We start from the raw sequence: 13,632 nt of genomic DNA on the forward strand, positions 1-13,632 counted from the left end.
TATATGGCTGTACTTCAATATGCAAATCCCGATACAGTTGTTTCATGAAATTTTTTTCAAACTGTGAATTTCAATGTCCAAGTTTTAAATTATATTTTTTGGGCTTTTAAACCATCCATCCAAAGTTTTAGGCACTGTCGTCCTATAATCAGCATTGATGGCACGCACTTGTATGAAAGTTTAAAGGTAAAATATTAATTACAACAGAAATTGATACAGAGAATGAGATATTTCCATTAGCAAATGCAATTATGGATGAGGAGATGACTACAAGTTGGAGTTGATTTTTTTTCCAGCTCAGAACACATATCATCAAAGATAGAAATAGAATATGCTTAATTTCTGATAGGCATCCAGGTATATTAAGTACCATCGCAGATGAGTCTATTGGATGGAGTCTATCACGTGCCTATCACCGATACTGCTTAAGACATATCTGCAGTAATTTTAACACTCATTTTAAAAATGTACAACTGAAAAGAGCAGTATGGCAAGCAGAAAGTACTCATCAAGTTCGCAAGTTTAATTTTACCATGGATAGGATCAGAAAAATAAATAAAAAGGCTTGGAGTTGGTTGTCTGAGTTAGAAAAGGAGAAGTGAACGTTGGCACATAATGATGGCCTGCGCTATGGTGTCTTAACTATAAATTTGTTGGAGATTTTTAACAGTATTTTATAAGGAGCTAAAAATATGCCAATTACAATTTGTGTTCCAATGACATTTTACTGTCTTGTGAAATACTTTGATACGAGGTATGCCCAAGCCTTGAGATATGTACAAGAGAATTCAAATAATCTTTTTACTCCTCATGTTGTAATTAAGATTGCTGAAGATCAAGTTAAAGCTAACCAGCATTGAGTAACAGTATTCAACCTTCAAAGAGGCATATATGAAGTACTTACGAGGAGAGCAAGCGGAGGGTTACGAGGTGGAAAAAATTCTCATACTGTTACTTTAACTGAAAGAAAATATTCTTGTAGAAAGTGAAGCATGTATAAATATCCATGTTCACACGTTTTAGCTGTATGCCAAGAATTTGCTGTACATTTTAGTGGGTTTGTGGATGATGCATATACAATTACAGCATATATGAATGCTTGGAGTGGCGAGTTTAATCCATTATCACATGAAGATTATTGGATGCATACAGGTATATTCAAATATATTCTTGATTATCATCATTTGAGACCCAAGCAGAAAGACAGATCAAAGTCAACAAGACTGCGAAATGAAATGGATGATAGGTAAACAAAAAATAAGAATCAGTGTGGCATTTGTAAGGAATAGGGTCATGATCGTCGTCGCTGTCTTAGGATACTTCAACACACTTTAACTTCAAGCAGTAGAAGAAATTAAAGGCTCCAAAGATATATTTTCAATATTATTTTATGTATTTATGTGGGATGTTGTTTTATGTATTTATGTGGGATTGTATTTTCAATGTTATTTTCTATCCGAAGATGAACTGTATTGTGTGTTTAAGTTGTATTATATGACAATATTGTGTTTAAAATATATTTCTCATAAAATGAATGGCTATCATACTTTTCATGCACTAATACACTTGGGATAATATTATTATTTTAGATTTATTAGCATGCTATGGCTTACGATCTGTAGTATCCAGACCCTCGAGACATGAGTATTCTTACATTACAGGAGCACCATCGGTCACAGACTATTTTAGATGGCGGCGTAAGCATTCCAATCTTACTTTTACTATTAATATTTTTTTAAAATTATATATATTATCTAATTATTATATCTTATTGCAGGAGCTCAGACACCTTCGACTACGACGATCCGATGTTGACTTCTGGAGGACAGAGCATATCCCATTTAGAGTGGTGGATTATTTGCGATATCTTGAATTCTATGGAGTGTATCAGATTGGTCGCATACAGATGGACGTTGATCTTATTACTGCCTTGCTTGAGAGATGGCATCCAGAGATACACACGTTTCATCTTCCATTCGGTGAGGCGACCATCACGTTACAGGATGTCAGCATTCTTATCGGACTACTGGTTGAGGGCGATCTAGTTATCAGAGTTGATCCCACACTTACCATTTTGGAGTGACAGGCTTTATACTTACGATTGCTAAAGTTTGAGCTCGACGTTCAGTTTTTCGATCATTCACGACTCAGGATAGAGTGATTGGATGATCGTTATCGATATTTTCACATTAGGGATGATGCACCAGAGGAGATGGTGCAGCAGTATGTCAGGGGTCAGGTGCTGCGGTTGCTAGATGGTGTTCTATTACTTGATACTTCATCAAATAAGATGAAGTTGATGTTTTTGCCATTATTGAAGGATTTAGAGTTCGTTCGTAGGCTCAGTTGGGGTAGTGCAGTACTAGTTTGTCGGTACAGGGCTATGTGTCGGGGTTCTTATGCTGATCAGAGCAAGATTGGTGGTTATCTTGTATTACTACAGGTATGTAAATTAAAAATTAATATTTTTAATATTTTTAAAAATTTAATGTTATAGCTCTGATTTGATATATCAGGTATGATTTTTTTGAAATTTACAGATTTGGACATGGAAGAGGATGCCGACTATTAGTCTATTACGACGACAGTTGCTCGAGATGCCATCAGAGAGCATGACCTTGATATTCCATTCAGACTAGACGGACCATTAGGATATAGGTATAAAAATATTGCTTCATTTACTTAAAATTTAGTACTGTTTTAAATCCAAAAAAATTTATTTAACATGAGTAGACTGTCAAGCAGATGGGACGTTGCATTCAACATTCATCATGTATCGATGAGAGTGGCACGGGTTTATAGGTGCCAGCTGGATACATTAGTTGATACACATAGATGGATAAATTTTATTTATTTATAAATATCATTTTATAGTATTCATAATCTATTAAAATTTTTGCTGACTAATTTTTTTTATTTTAACTCTGTCAGTTTTTGTGGGAGCCATATACACATGAGATATTGGCTATATTGCCGCAGATGTATACAGTTGGACATGATATATGGACTGCTAGGGTGCCACTTATTTATTTTGATGTAATAGAGTGGTATCTTCCCGATCATGTCCTACGGCAGTTTGGTCAGATTCAAGACATCTCAGAGCAGTTTGATACTAGCCAGGGACTTCATCATATTGATCGACGAGGGAGAGCTCGTATTGACTGACGTATCAGATATGCAAAGTATATCGATATTTGGGATACACGTCGAGATCACATTATTTATGGTGATCCCATTTTGAGAGACCGTCCATATACCGAAGACTACATGGCTTGGTTTTTTAGCATTACAGTGCGAGTCATTGGACAGCCTCGGTTGCAGTTCCAGAATACGAGGACGAGAGTTCTATTGTGCATCTTTTGATAAGACCATGAAAATTATATTTTATATCAATATCTTTGCTTCTAATAATTAAGATTGAAAAATAGTTTATGTTGTTTGTATTATATTTTTATTTTATATTTTATGGTATATTGCTAATTTTATTTTTATTATGTAGACTGATTCTATGTCAGGTCTTATGTTTGACACTCGTCGTGCTTTTATCTACGACTGATGAGGACAAGCGGATTCGGATACTGCGTGAGATAGAGAAAATAAGTTCAAAAATATTGGTGGCGATTGGTGTTGACCCAGATAGCTGTGCACTTTGGTATGGAGCAGCTGATGTGTCAGATATGAGATATACACCGTCACCATATGTTTCACATATGCCATCACCGTATATTCCACAGATGTCATCACTACACGCTGCACAGATGCCACCACCTTTTGATCCACAGATGGCAAGGCCTTCTTCTTCCTACATCTCCCAAATGATATCACCGGATACCAGTTGGCCATATGAGTATGACACTTTTTTTCAGATCTATCCGTATATCTAGATGAGAGGGTTGAGGGGGTCGCTTAGTCCATAGATGATCCAGCAGCATCAGTTATTTCTGAGCAGCATGACCAGCAGACCTCCACTAATATAGGAGAGGAGACATCACAACAGATACAGGAGCAGGAGCAGCCGTTGAGGACCTTCCTGAGAAGGTCCAAGTGACCACGAGCACCACGACGTCCTTGTGGGATTTAATATTTTTTAAATTTATATTTAATATTTTTGAAACTTTTACTGTACTATTTTTTGTACACTTGATATTTTTATTCTATTTTATATTATTAATTATTGATTCTATTTTATATTATTTAATTTCAAGTGATCGAATATTATACTTTGTGGATATGGATACACATGTCTCATGTGTCTCAGAACATTAGGAGAGAAAAAGTTATGCTAAAAGGACTATAAAAATTATAACGTAAATAATAATAATATGTCGGATAATTTAATTATATTTTTTAAAATATCTAAAAATAAGCTAAATCAGACAAGTTGGTGGGAAACCAGCAAAGTTCAAGTCAATTTTTCGATAAATGAGATGAATCGAACCGCACTGGTATATCTCGATCTGGTACGGACACGAACAGCTACGTACGGTGCGATATAGGTCGGTATAGGTCAGTAAAGCTCTGGTACATTATTGTGCTTTTACCAATCGCTCGGTGCGATGCGGTTTGGACTGCTATAAGTCGGTACGGCATCGGTACTGATCGGTACGGAGATGATACGGATTGATTTTTTATTTTATTTAAATTTATTTGAATTAATATTAAAATTTTTATTTTATTTTTTTTTTGAATTTAAAATTATTTTAATTAAATTTAAATTTTTATTTTTTTTAAAATTTAAAATTATAATTTTTATTTTTTTATTTTTTTTATTTTTTATTTTTAAAATTTAAAATTTATATTTTTCTTTTTTATATTTAAGCTTATTTTTGAAAATACCATTTCAAGTGATCGGATATTATGCTTTGTGGATATGGATACACATAGTCTCATGTGTCTCAGAACATCAGGAGAGAAAAAGTTATGCTAAAAGAGCTATGAAAATTATAACATAAATAATAATAATATGTCAGATAATTTAAGTTGGTACGACACCGATACTGGTCGATACGGAGATGATACGGATTGATTTTCTATTTTTTTAAAATTTATTTAAATTAAAATTAAAATTCTTATTTCATTTTCTTTTTTTGAATTAAAATTTATTTCAATTAAATTTAAAATTTTTATTTTTTTAAAATTTAAAATTATAATTTTTATTTCTCTTCCCATGTTTTCTCATTTTTATGGTGTTTCTTATTTTTTTATTTTTTTGAGGTATTTTTTCCCTTTTTTAGGATATTTTTTTTAAAAAATTAATTTGAAATGGGGATACTAATTTGAAATGATGATTTTTATTTGAATTAAAATTAAAATTTTTATTTTATTTAAAATTTAGAATTATAATTTTTATTTTTTTCATTTTTTCTCATTTTTTTCCTTTTTTATGGTGTTTTTTATTTTATTTTTTTTTGAGGTATTTTTTTGAGATATTTTTTTAAAAAAATTAATTTGAAATGGGGATTGTAATTTGAAATGATGATTTTATTTGAATTAAAATTAAAATTTTATTTTTTTAAAATTTAAAATTATAATTTTTATTTTTTTATTTTTTTATGGTATTTTTTATTTTTTTATTTTTTTAGATCTATTTTATTGGAATATTTTTTAAAGAAAATAATTTGAAATGGAGATATTAATTTAAAATAATGATTTTTATTTGAATCAAAATTAAAATTTTTATTTTTTTTAAATTTAAAATTTTTATTTTTATTTTTTTTTGTGATTTCAAATGATATTTTATAGATTTGTATTAATTTTATAAATAAATTAGGAAATATATTATTTTTTAAATTACTTAGGTAACGAGCTCGAATTAATTGGGCTTGATCAATGGCAAGCAACCTGGCCGGGTGAATCTCTTCCAAACTGACCTGGGCCGAGGCTTCATCGTTCCAGGAGACAAAACCCAAACGAAAACCATCCTTTCTCTGACACCGACTTCCATCTCTTCCTTCCCCAAGCCTAAAACTTGAACCTTCGCAGACAAAAATGCCGTCTTTCTCCAACTGGGGGAGATTCCAAATCCATCTCTTCTTCCAATCCACCGTCGCCGCCACCGGCGCTACTGCGGCCGCCGCCCGGTGGATGTCCCAGTCGACGTCGCTCCCCCGGAAGCTCCAGCGGGTCCGCGACCACGCGTTCGACGATTTGATGGAAGTCCAGAAGAAGGTCCGCCGCGCCCTCGGCCTCCAGGAGCTCATCCTCTCCCACCCGGGCGCCGCCCTCCCCGTCTCCCGCCTCGACGCCCTCGCCCGCCGCCACCTCGGCCTCCCCCCCAACGACGCCGGTCGCTTCCTCCTCCGCCACCCCCACGTCTTCCATGTCTTCGACCACCCCGTCCAGCGCGTCCTCTGGACCCGCCTCACCCCCCGCGCCGCCGCCCAGCTCCGCGTCGAGTCTGCCGCCATCTCCGCCGCCCTCCCGGCCGCCGTCCTCCGTCTCCGCAAGCTCCTCCTCCTCGCCACCCCCGCCCGCCGGCTCCGCCTCGAACACCTCCGCCTCGCCCGCCGCGACCTCGGCTTCCCCGACGACTTCGAGCAGTCCGTCGTCCTCGCCCACCCTTCCTTCTTCCGCCTCGTCTCCCCCTCCGACGACCCGCGCTCCAAATTCGTCGAGTATGTCGAGGTCCCCGACCTCCCCGCTGACCTCACCGTCTGCGCCATCGAGCGTGCGCGCGAGCGCGAGTACCGCGCCCGCGGCGCCGACGCCGAGGACGCCCGCTTCGCCTTCGTCATCAACTTCCCGCCGGGTTTCAAGATCGGCAAGTACTACCGCATTGCGGTCTGGAAGTGGCAGCGGCTGCCGTATTGGTCCCCCTACGAGGACGTCTCCGGCTACGACCTCCGCTCGCTCGAGGCGCAGCGCCGGATGGAGAAGCGGGCGGTCGCCATGATACATGAATTGCTGTCGCTGACGGTGGAGAAGCGGATGACGCTGGAGAGGATCGCGCAGTTCCGGCAGGCGATGGGACTACCGAAGAAGCTCAAGGAGTTCTTACTGCAGCACCAGGGGATATTCTACATTTCCACCAGGGGGAACCAGGGGAAGCTGCACACAATATTCTTGAGGGAGGAATACAGGAAGGGGGAGCTGGTGGAGCCGAATGAGATTTATCTGGCAAGGAAGAAGCTCGCGGAGCTGCTTCTGATGAGCCCCAAAAAGGCTAATTTTGATAGGATGCTGACAAGTCTTGGGAGGGTTGGAGATGGGTTTGGTGTCGGCGGTGGTGTCAGCAGGGAGTTCTTTGGGGATCAGGATGGTGGAGAAAGTGAAGATGAGGGAAGCAGAAGTGGTTCTGATTCAGGTGTCGAGTCTCAGTTTGTTGAGTGAATCATTGGATTCTATATTGAGTTGAAGAGTACTATGATGGAGGCATTGGATGTCTTGAATTTTGCCAATAGAACACTTGAAGATGATTATTATTCGATGAGGATTCTCACCGGAAGATCAGACAGCATTGAAGTTAAGATGTTTTGAGGGCAATTTCCCTGTTCAAGTTGGAAGGATTATGTAACAGAAGTATAAAAGTTGCAGGCTTGGAGCAAGTCCGTAGTTTGGAAAGGAGCCATGCCAAAGATTGTTCTTTTTGGTGTGCATCTAGGTCATGCTCTGGGGATGTGGTCTTGCACAGGATAAGTTATTTGAAATGAGTAGATTGGGCTAAGGTTAATAAAAATTTGCAAAGGAGGGGATTTGATTGGAGAACGTGGAGAGAAGGTTACTGGAACCATTTCTGATTGAGTCTATATTTATCTCTGATGCAGACAGAGTGTTATTGTAAGTTTACTGCGATGCTAAACAAGACTCTGTCTCCTAGACTATTTATTTTGATAGGTCTAAATTACCTATTCACTGTTAAAATTCTGTATCATTCAGCATTCCTTTGTAACTGAAATTTTTCTCCATTCCTAACTTGATTTAATGAAAGAAATTAGTTGATTTGCATTATTTTCATTTTTGTTGCTAAAGATTCTGGTCTTTCAAATTGCCATCACATCTGTTTGCTATTCATCTAAAGTATTTCTTATACCTGCGCTAGTTCTCTTTAGGAACTTTTAGACTGCTTAGTGATCCGAAACCTCAACTTTGTTTGAAAACTTGACAGACATATTTTCTAGAACTGGCCACCTATCATCGTCTATAACCAGAGCATCTTTTTTACAGCATGTGAAAGGATGAAAGCACATCTTCTGTTGAAGCAGATTTGTTGATGCAGTACTTGGATTGTACTTGATAAAATGGACATTCAGCTCCTGAGAATAGATAGTAACTACCTAACTAGTATGCAATAAATAAATTTCGATCAGATTCAAAATGTTCTTCAAGATGATTTGTGTGTATATATATACCTTTGACAATTGTGAGGGGACGGTGTAGGATGGTGAGTGCAAGAGCGAGAATGAAAACTGCTTACCGTACCAAATGTTATCCACTTGTGCAAGCTAATTAATTCCTGTCTTTGCATTGGATATTATTCAAAAATCTGGTCGAATTGAAGGCTTATGGTCATTTTTCCAGCAACTTTTGCATGCACCCCACATTTGCTCTTTCCCATTCTCCTTAACTAACTTCCAATGTTGTACTATTGGCCTTTACATTAGCATCAACCATCAGCATGCATCTTCACACATTAATTTCGGTCAATGGCATTATTTGGCTTGCTGATACTCTTAACCTTCGTCTTTCTATAGACCCTAAATTGTTTACCTATTTATATGAGGTACTAACCATGAACAGCATAGCGGTTAGTAGGAAAAGAAGTCTAACAGTAAGGTAAAAGATTGAGTATCATAAAATTTCAAAGGTTGGAAAATACCACAAGAAATTAGGCAAAGGAGAAAGAGTTATTGGAATGCCAAGACCGGGTGTGTTGGCTTTGGGTTTGGTGTTGGAGGTGGTGCTGGAAGAGAGTTCTTTGGGGACTGGGATGGTTGAGAAAGCGTAGATGAGGACAGCAGATGTTCTGATTCGGGAGTCTTAGTTTGTTGACCGAGTCATTGGATTCTATGCAGGTCGAAGAGTACTTGATGTGATCATGGGTGCCTTGAATGGCTATTTTGGGACATTTGAAGATTATTATTTGATGAGGATTCTTGCTGGAGGATCAGACATGATCAACATTATGATTTTGGCGCAATTCCTTTGCCCAAGTCTAAGCAAAAGAGTGAGAGAAATATCAAAGTTTCAGGCTTGAAGTAAGTCTCTGGTTTGAAAGCGTCGTGATGCCAAAGGTTATTATTTTTGTCATGAATCAGTTTCATTCTTTGAGAATGCAGCTTTCATGGTTAATACATTATTTAAGATGGTTGGATTGCTTCGAGTTTGAGCTAAAGTTGACAAAAAAATTGCAGAAGCGAATATCATTTCGGGAGGTGGAGAAGAATCCTTGGACCAATTTTCAGTCAGGTCATATTTGTCTGTGATGTAACCTTAAGTTTACTGAAATACTCAACAAGACTTAGTCTGATTTATCATCTACTTTCATAAGTTTAGGTTATCTACTAAATTTAAAGTTATGCATTGTGTTGTCCCTTCTAACTTAATTCTCCATGTGCATTGGATAATTCTTTCTGCTAATGCAACTTCCGGCATCAAATAGGTTCAAGTACATGCACTGTCAACAAGAACTGTATTTTTAGTTTAGAAATGTAAATCATAGAAAATTAGGCTGGCCTTCTTCTGGTATAAGCTTCACTTAAGGACAACCATGAAATCCTGCTTTGAATATGGGGAATGTTAAAGAGTCTTTTGTTTTAATGAGCAGACAATTTGTACCTTGGCATTCACTCTTTATTTCTCCTTCTGGCTACCACTTGACCATTTGTTTTTGTCAAACATGAAGTACCAAAATTTTTACAGCATAGTATTTGGAGGACCAGCTCAAGTATGCTCAAGCATGGTGGCTTATTTTGCCCAAAGCTCCAAGCCTGATTCAAGTGTCTTAATCATCCCTTAAGGGTTCTCATCTGGTAAAGGGCATCCTTTTTGGAATCTTATCATATTATTTTAATCAATAAAGTAAAATCTTTTGTCAAGCTACATGGTTCCAAAAATTACTTGCATCTGTTGAATTATTCATCACTCGTCTAAAAGTTAAAGATCAGAAGATGTGTAGCTATTCAGGCTAACTGTAAGCTAGCACTCTTAATTGCATGGATTTTTTTTTCTTTCCAACTAAGGATTATGTATTTGCTACTCTCATGCCCACCATGGAATGCATGGTGTCCAATACACTTTGTGGCATAATAACTGTTTGGTTGTTTTAGTGTGCCCAATGCAGCAAAACAAAACGTTTCTCATGCTAGGAGTGGTGCCATAATTGTTGTTTTTAAAATTTGTGATGACTGCAAGAGGTTTTAGTTTATTTTATACGAGAAGAAGAGGAAGATGGGCAATATGGATACTCATGAAATTTATTTATATCATGAGTTATAATGAAGGCAGGATTTGAACCCAAATAACTGGCATCCAACCTGCAGTGATGCATTGAATCGGTTGTGGCCACTGAGATCAGCACGGTTGATTGAAATAAAACTCATCACTAACATAATTTACATTCCTTTGTCAGAGGGATCTTATCAAGTAAAATATTCCTCTATTATTCATGTGCTGTCACTTTACTGTACAGCAGCAGTGAATCATAGATGGTATACAAAATACTTTTAAGGTCCATGCCATTGCTTTAATTTAGTGTCTTGGTGGTGACATGGCAGATGTTGTTTCACTGGATACAAATCCTCGGGTAAGGCATTTAAATCACAGAGCTCATGAGACATAACTTCTTGTAATAGGTGGCACAGCCAAAGAGGTTACAATTTATTTAGTTATGTTATAAGAAAAGGATGGAGATACTGAGGATGAGATCTTGAGGATATCACTATTCAGGACTCGAAGGACCCCTATTTGTAAATGGAGGAGTGACCCATTAAGATAAGCAAAGAGATTGCTTGCTTTACGCCTGAACTGATTTACTTTTCCGATTCAAAAGTATTTCTACACATGGAGTTGAGCAATATATTGAAAAGAGTTCAAAGCATCCATTTTCAGGTCTTTTCAGGAGGCATGGACATGATGCCTCTTCAGACTTTCTAGCATTCTTATCTTGTGTAATGGAGCTAGAGGTTGGTTCCATATGCAAATGCACATGCACTTCAATTAGTTTAATTGTTTCTAAAGTGGATTATTGACAACTTTATTGGTTTATGCAAATCATTTAGCGAAAAGTATGCGCTTCTCTTTCTTCAATAATAAATCAATAATCATGCATCATTTTGCCTTTCTTTTTCTTGGTCATCAAAAGGCCTCTCCTTTTTCACATCCATCAGTAGTTCTATTTAGTGTATGCAACTTTTGCTATTTGGAGTTCCGTATGTATTGCCAAACTATAATAATTGGGTTAGAAAAATGATATTGGAATTGATTAGTTCATTTGTTATGAAACAGTTAATGGTTAACATCACTGTATCACATGCATTATTCATATCTAGTATATAAATATCCCTTTTCTTGGTAGGCAGATAAAGAATCCATTTCTTTATTCTTGTCTTGTCTCTGTTGTAGTTCCTCTTTCAGGTCACTCTATCCATATGAAATGCATTGAAGCTCCAGTGAACAGAGAATCTGTTCTTTTTCCCATCTAAGACTCTCTTTCTTGCACCTTGGGTGTTCGCTACATTCTTTTTCCCCATGATGTGTGAAAAATAAATTGTGTTCATGTGAATATATGTGTGTATTACATGGTGAGTTACTGATATCTATGAACAAGAGATTGTTAGTAATGCAAGTTAATGATCAATATGTAGGTAAGGCAAGAAGTCAACCCATATATATATATATATATATATGAGAATATTGTAAATATTATTTCTTTTTGAAAATTTAGTTCATCAGGAAAAGAAAAAGAGACAAAACTTAAAAGCTAATTGTAGTGATTGGCTTTGGAACCTAGGGTCAGAATGGACTTGAATTGGTGCGAGTCTGAGAGACTAGCAAGGAAATCTAAAGCAAACTTGCAATTGAAATTAAGACTGACATTTACAAGACCAGGGTAAAATTTGTTGATAGAGGTTGGACAAAAAAGCTAAAGTCAAGATTAAAATCGATCTCAAATTAAAGCTATAAAGGATGGTTCAAAGTTCATGACAAGTTTGGTGTTTTGGTAATAAAAAAAGATCAATTTTTTTCACATGGTGCTGAGGTGCTCTCTGCTTGTCTTCACTCTTCAGGCTCTGCTACTTACTCTCCTTTGATGGTTGGTAGATACGACCTTCTCATGACATCAAGAAACCCAAATTTGATGGTTCTATGAGGAACCGGAAAGCTGGAGAGGGATTCATTGTACCTTCAATGCCTCATCTGTTCCATTGGCCAAGACAAGGGTTTTCCTTAGGAGGGCTTCATGGAGGTCTACCATCATCTGCATGCTAGGTGGATATGGCTTGAAGGTGATTATGATGCTCTAATTAAATGAATCAACAAGCCACCTAATATTAAACACCACCAGGACCATCTACTCAGAGATGTTAGTAAGTTGGTTGAATTGTTGCCATTCTTGATAGCTTCTCATTTCTTTAGTGGAGCAAGCCAGTTAGCAGGTCGACATTCCTTATTTATTATGAGCTTGCATTTAAGATTTTTAGTTGCTAGGGTGGTTCATCTCCCTCCTACCAAAAAAAAGTAGATAAGATTACATTGAATCCGGACTCTTTCTAATACAGAGATGACACCATATTTGGATTTCCTCTAATTTAGATCTCAATTGGAGAGAGTCAATTTTCCCATCATGACCATCTACGGAATTTAAAATTTAAGGTCAGATTGTACAATTTAAGATTAGATTCCTACTTGAAGAATGTTTCATTAGAGCTGGCAATTTTCGATATGATCCATTGATATTGACACGATATATACTTAGATGGATTCAGATTTAGAATAAATGAGTTCGGATCATGAACGGATTAATCCATTTATGACATGATAAATTCGTATCTTAAGCGAGTTAATCCACATAACCCATTTTGACTCATTTAACTAAACAGATTTAAATAAATTAACGTGTGACACAAGTTAAAACAAGCTAAAACAAGTTAAATAGGTTAAAACAGATTAATAGATGTTCTTAAATGGATCGATGGGTCATTAGGCAGATCATATATCCGTTTGATCCGTCAACATGATTATTAATCATATTAGATGGACCATACTGTATCAATCTGTGTATATTTGTGTCGTATTCATATTTTATAGTTTGATTTATTTAATTAAATGGATAGTATTTAGATTAAACTAATCTATATTATACTTTCTAATCAACAGGACCCATTTATGACGTATGAATATGAATTGCCAGCTCTAGCCTCACTTTCTTGTTCACCTTTCCTGCTTAACAATTCACTTCTTTTGAGCATCCAAGCGTACAATCGTCGCCAACGCGCCTTTGCAAATTTTAGCACCGTATAAAAATAAGAACTATGCGACCGCTTCCAACGCGCGCTTTTACTTTAAACAAGAAAAGAATAAAAATTTATTCCATCAACCACAAACAAAATCCTCCCTTCCTCCTTCGCCGTCCGATTCTGGATAACTTCCAATCGACGGCTCTCCGATGCTCCGGATTGGCGGTAGGATGCCCAT

At 37.0% G+C, this 13,632-nt stretch overlaps 1 protein-coding gene across 1 annotated transcript; it reads left to right on the plus strand.

The window, feature by feature from the left end:
* Positions 1–5,861: 5,861 nt before the first annotated feature.
* Positions 5,862–8,021, plus strand: LOC105059320 (protein ROOT PRIMORDIUM DEFECTIVE 1). Its single transcript, XM_010942577.3, has one exon. It carries the CDS (start codon positions 5,989–5,991, stop codon positions 7,327–7,329), a length of 1,341 nt encoding a protein of 446 aa, XP_010940879.1. The 5' UTR covers positions 5,862–5,988; the 3' UTR covers positions 7,330–8,021.
* The last annotated feature ends 5,611 nt before the right edge of the window (positions 8,022–13,632 follow it).

Source organism: Elaeis guineensis, chromosome 16, assembly GCF_000442705.2.
Source record: "Elaeis guineensis isolate ETL-2024a chromosome 16, EG11, whole genome shotgun sequence".
In the NCBI taxonomy this organism is placed as follows: domain Eukaryota; kingdom Viridiplantae; phylum Streptophyta; class Magnoliopsida; order Arecales; family Arecaceae; genus Elaeis; species Elaeis guineensis.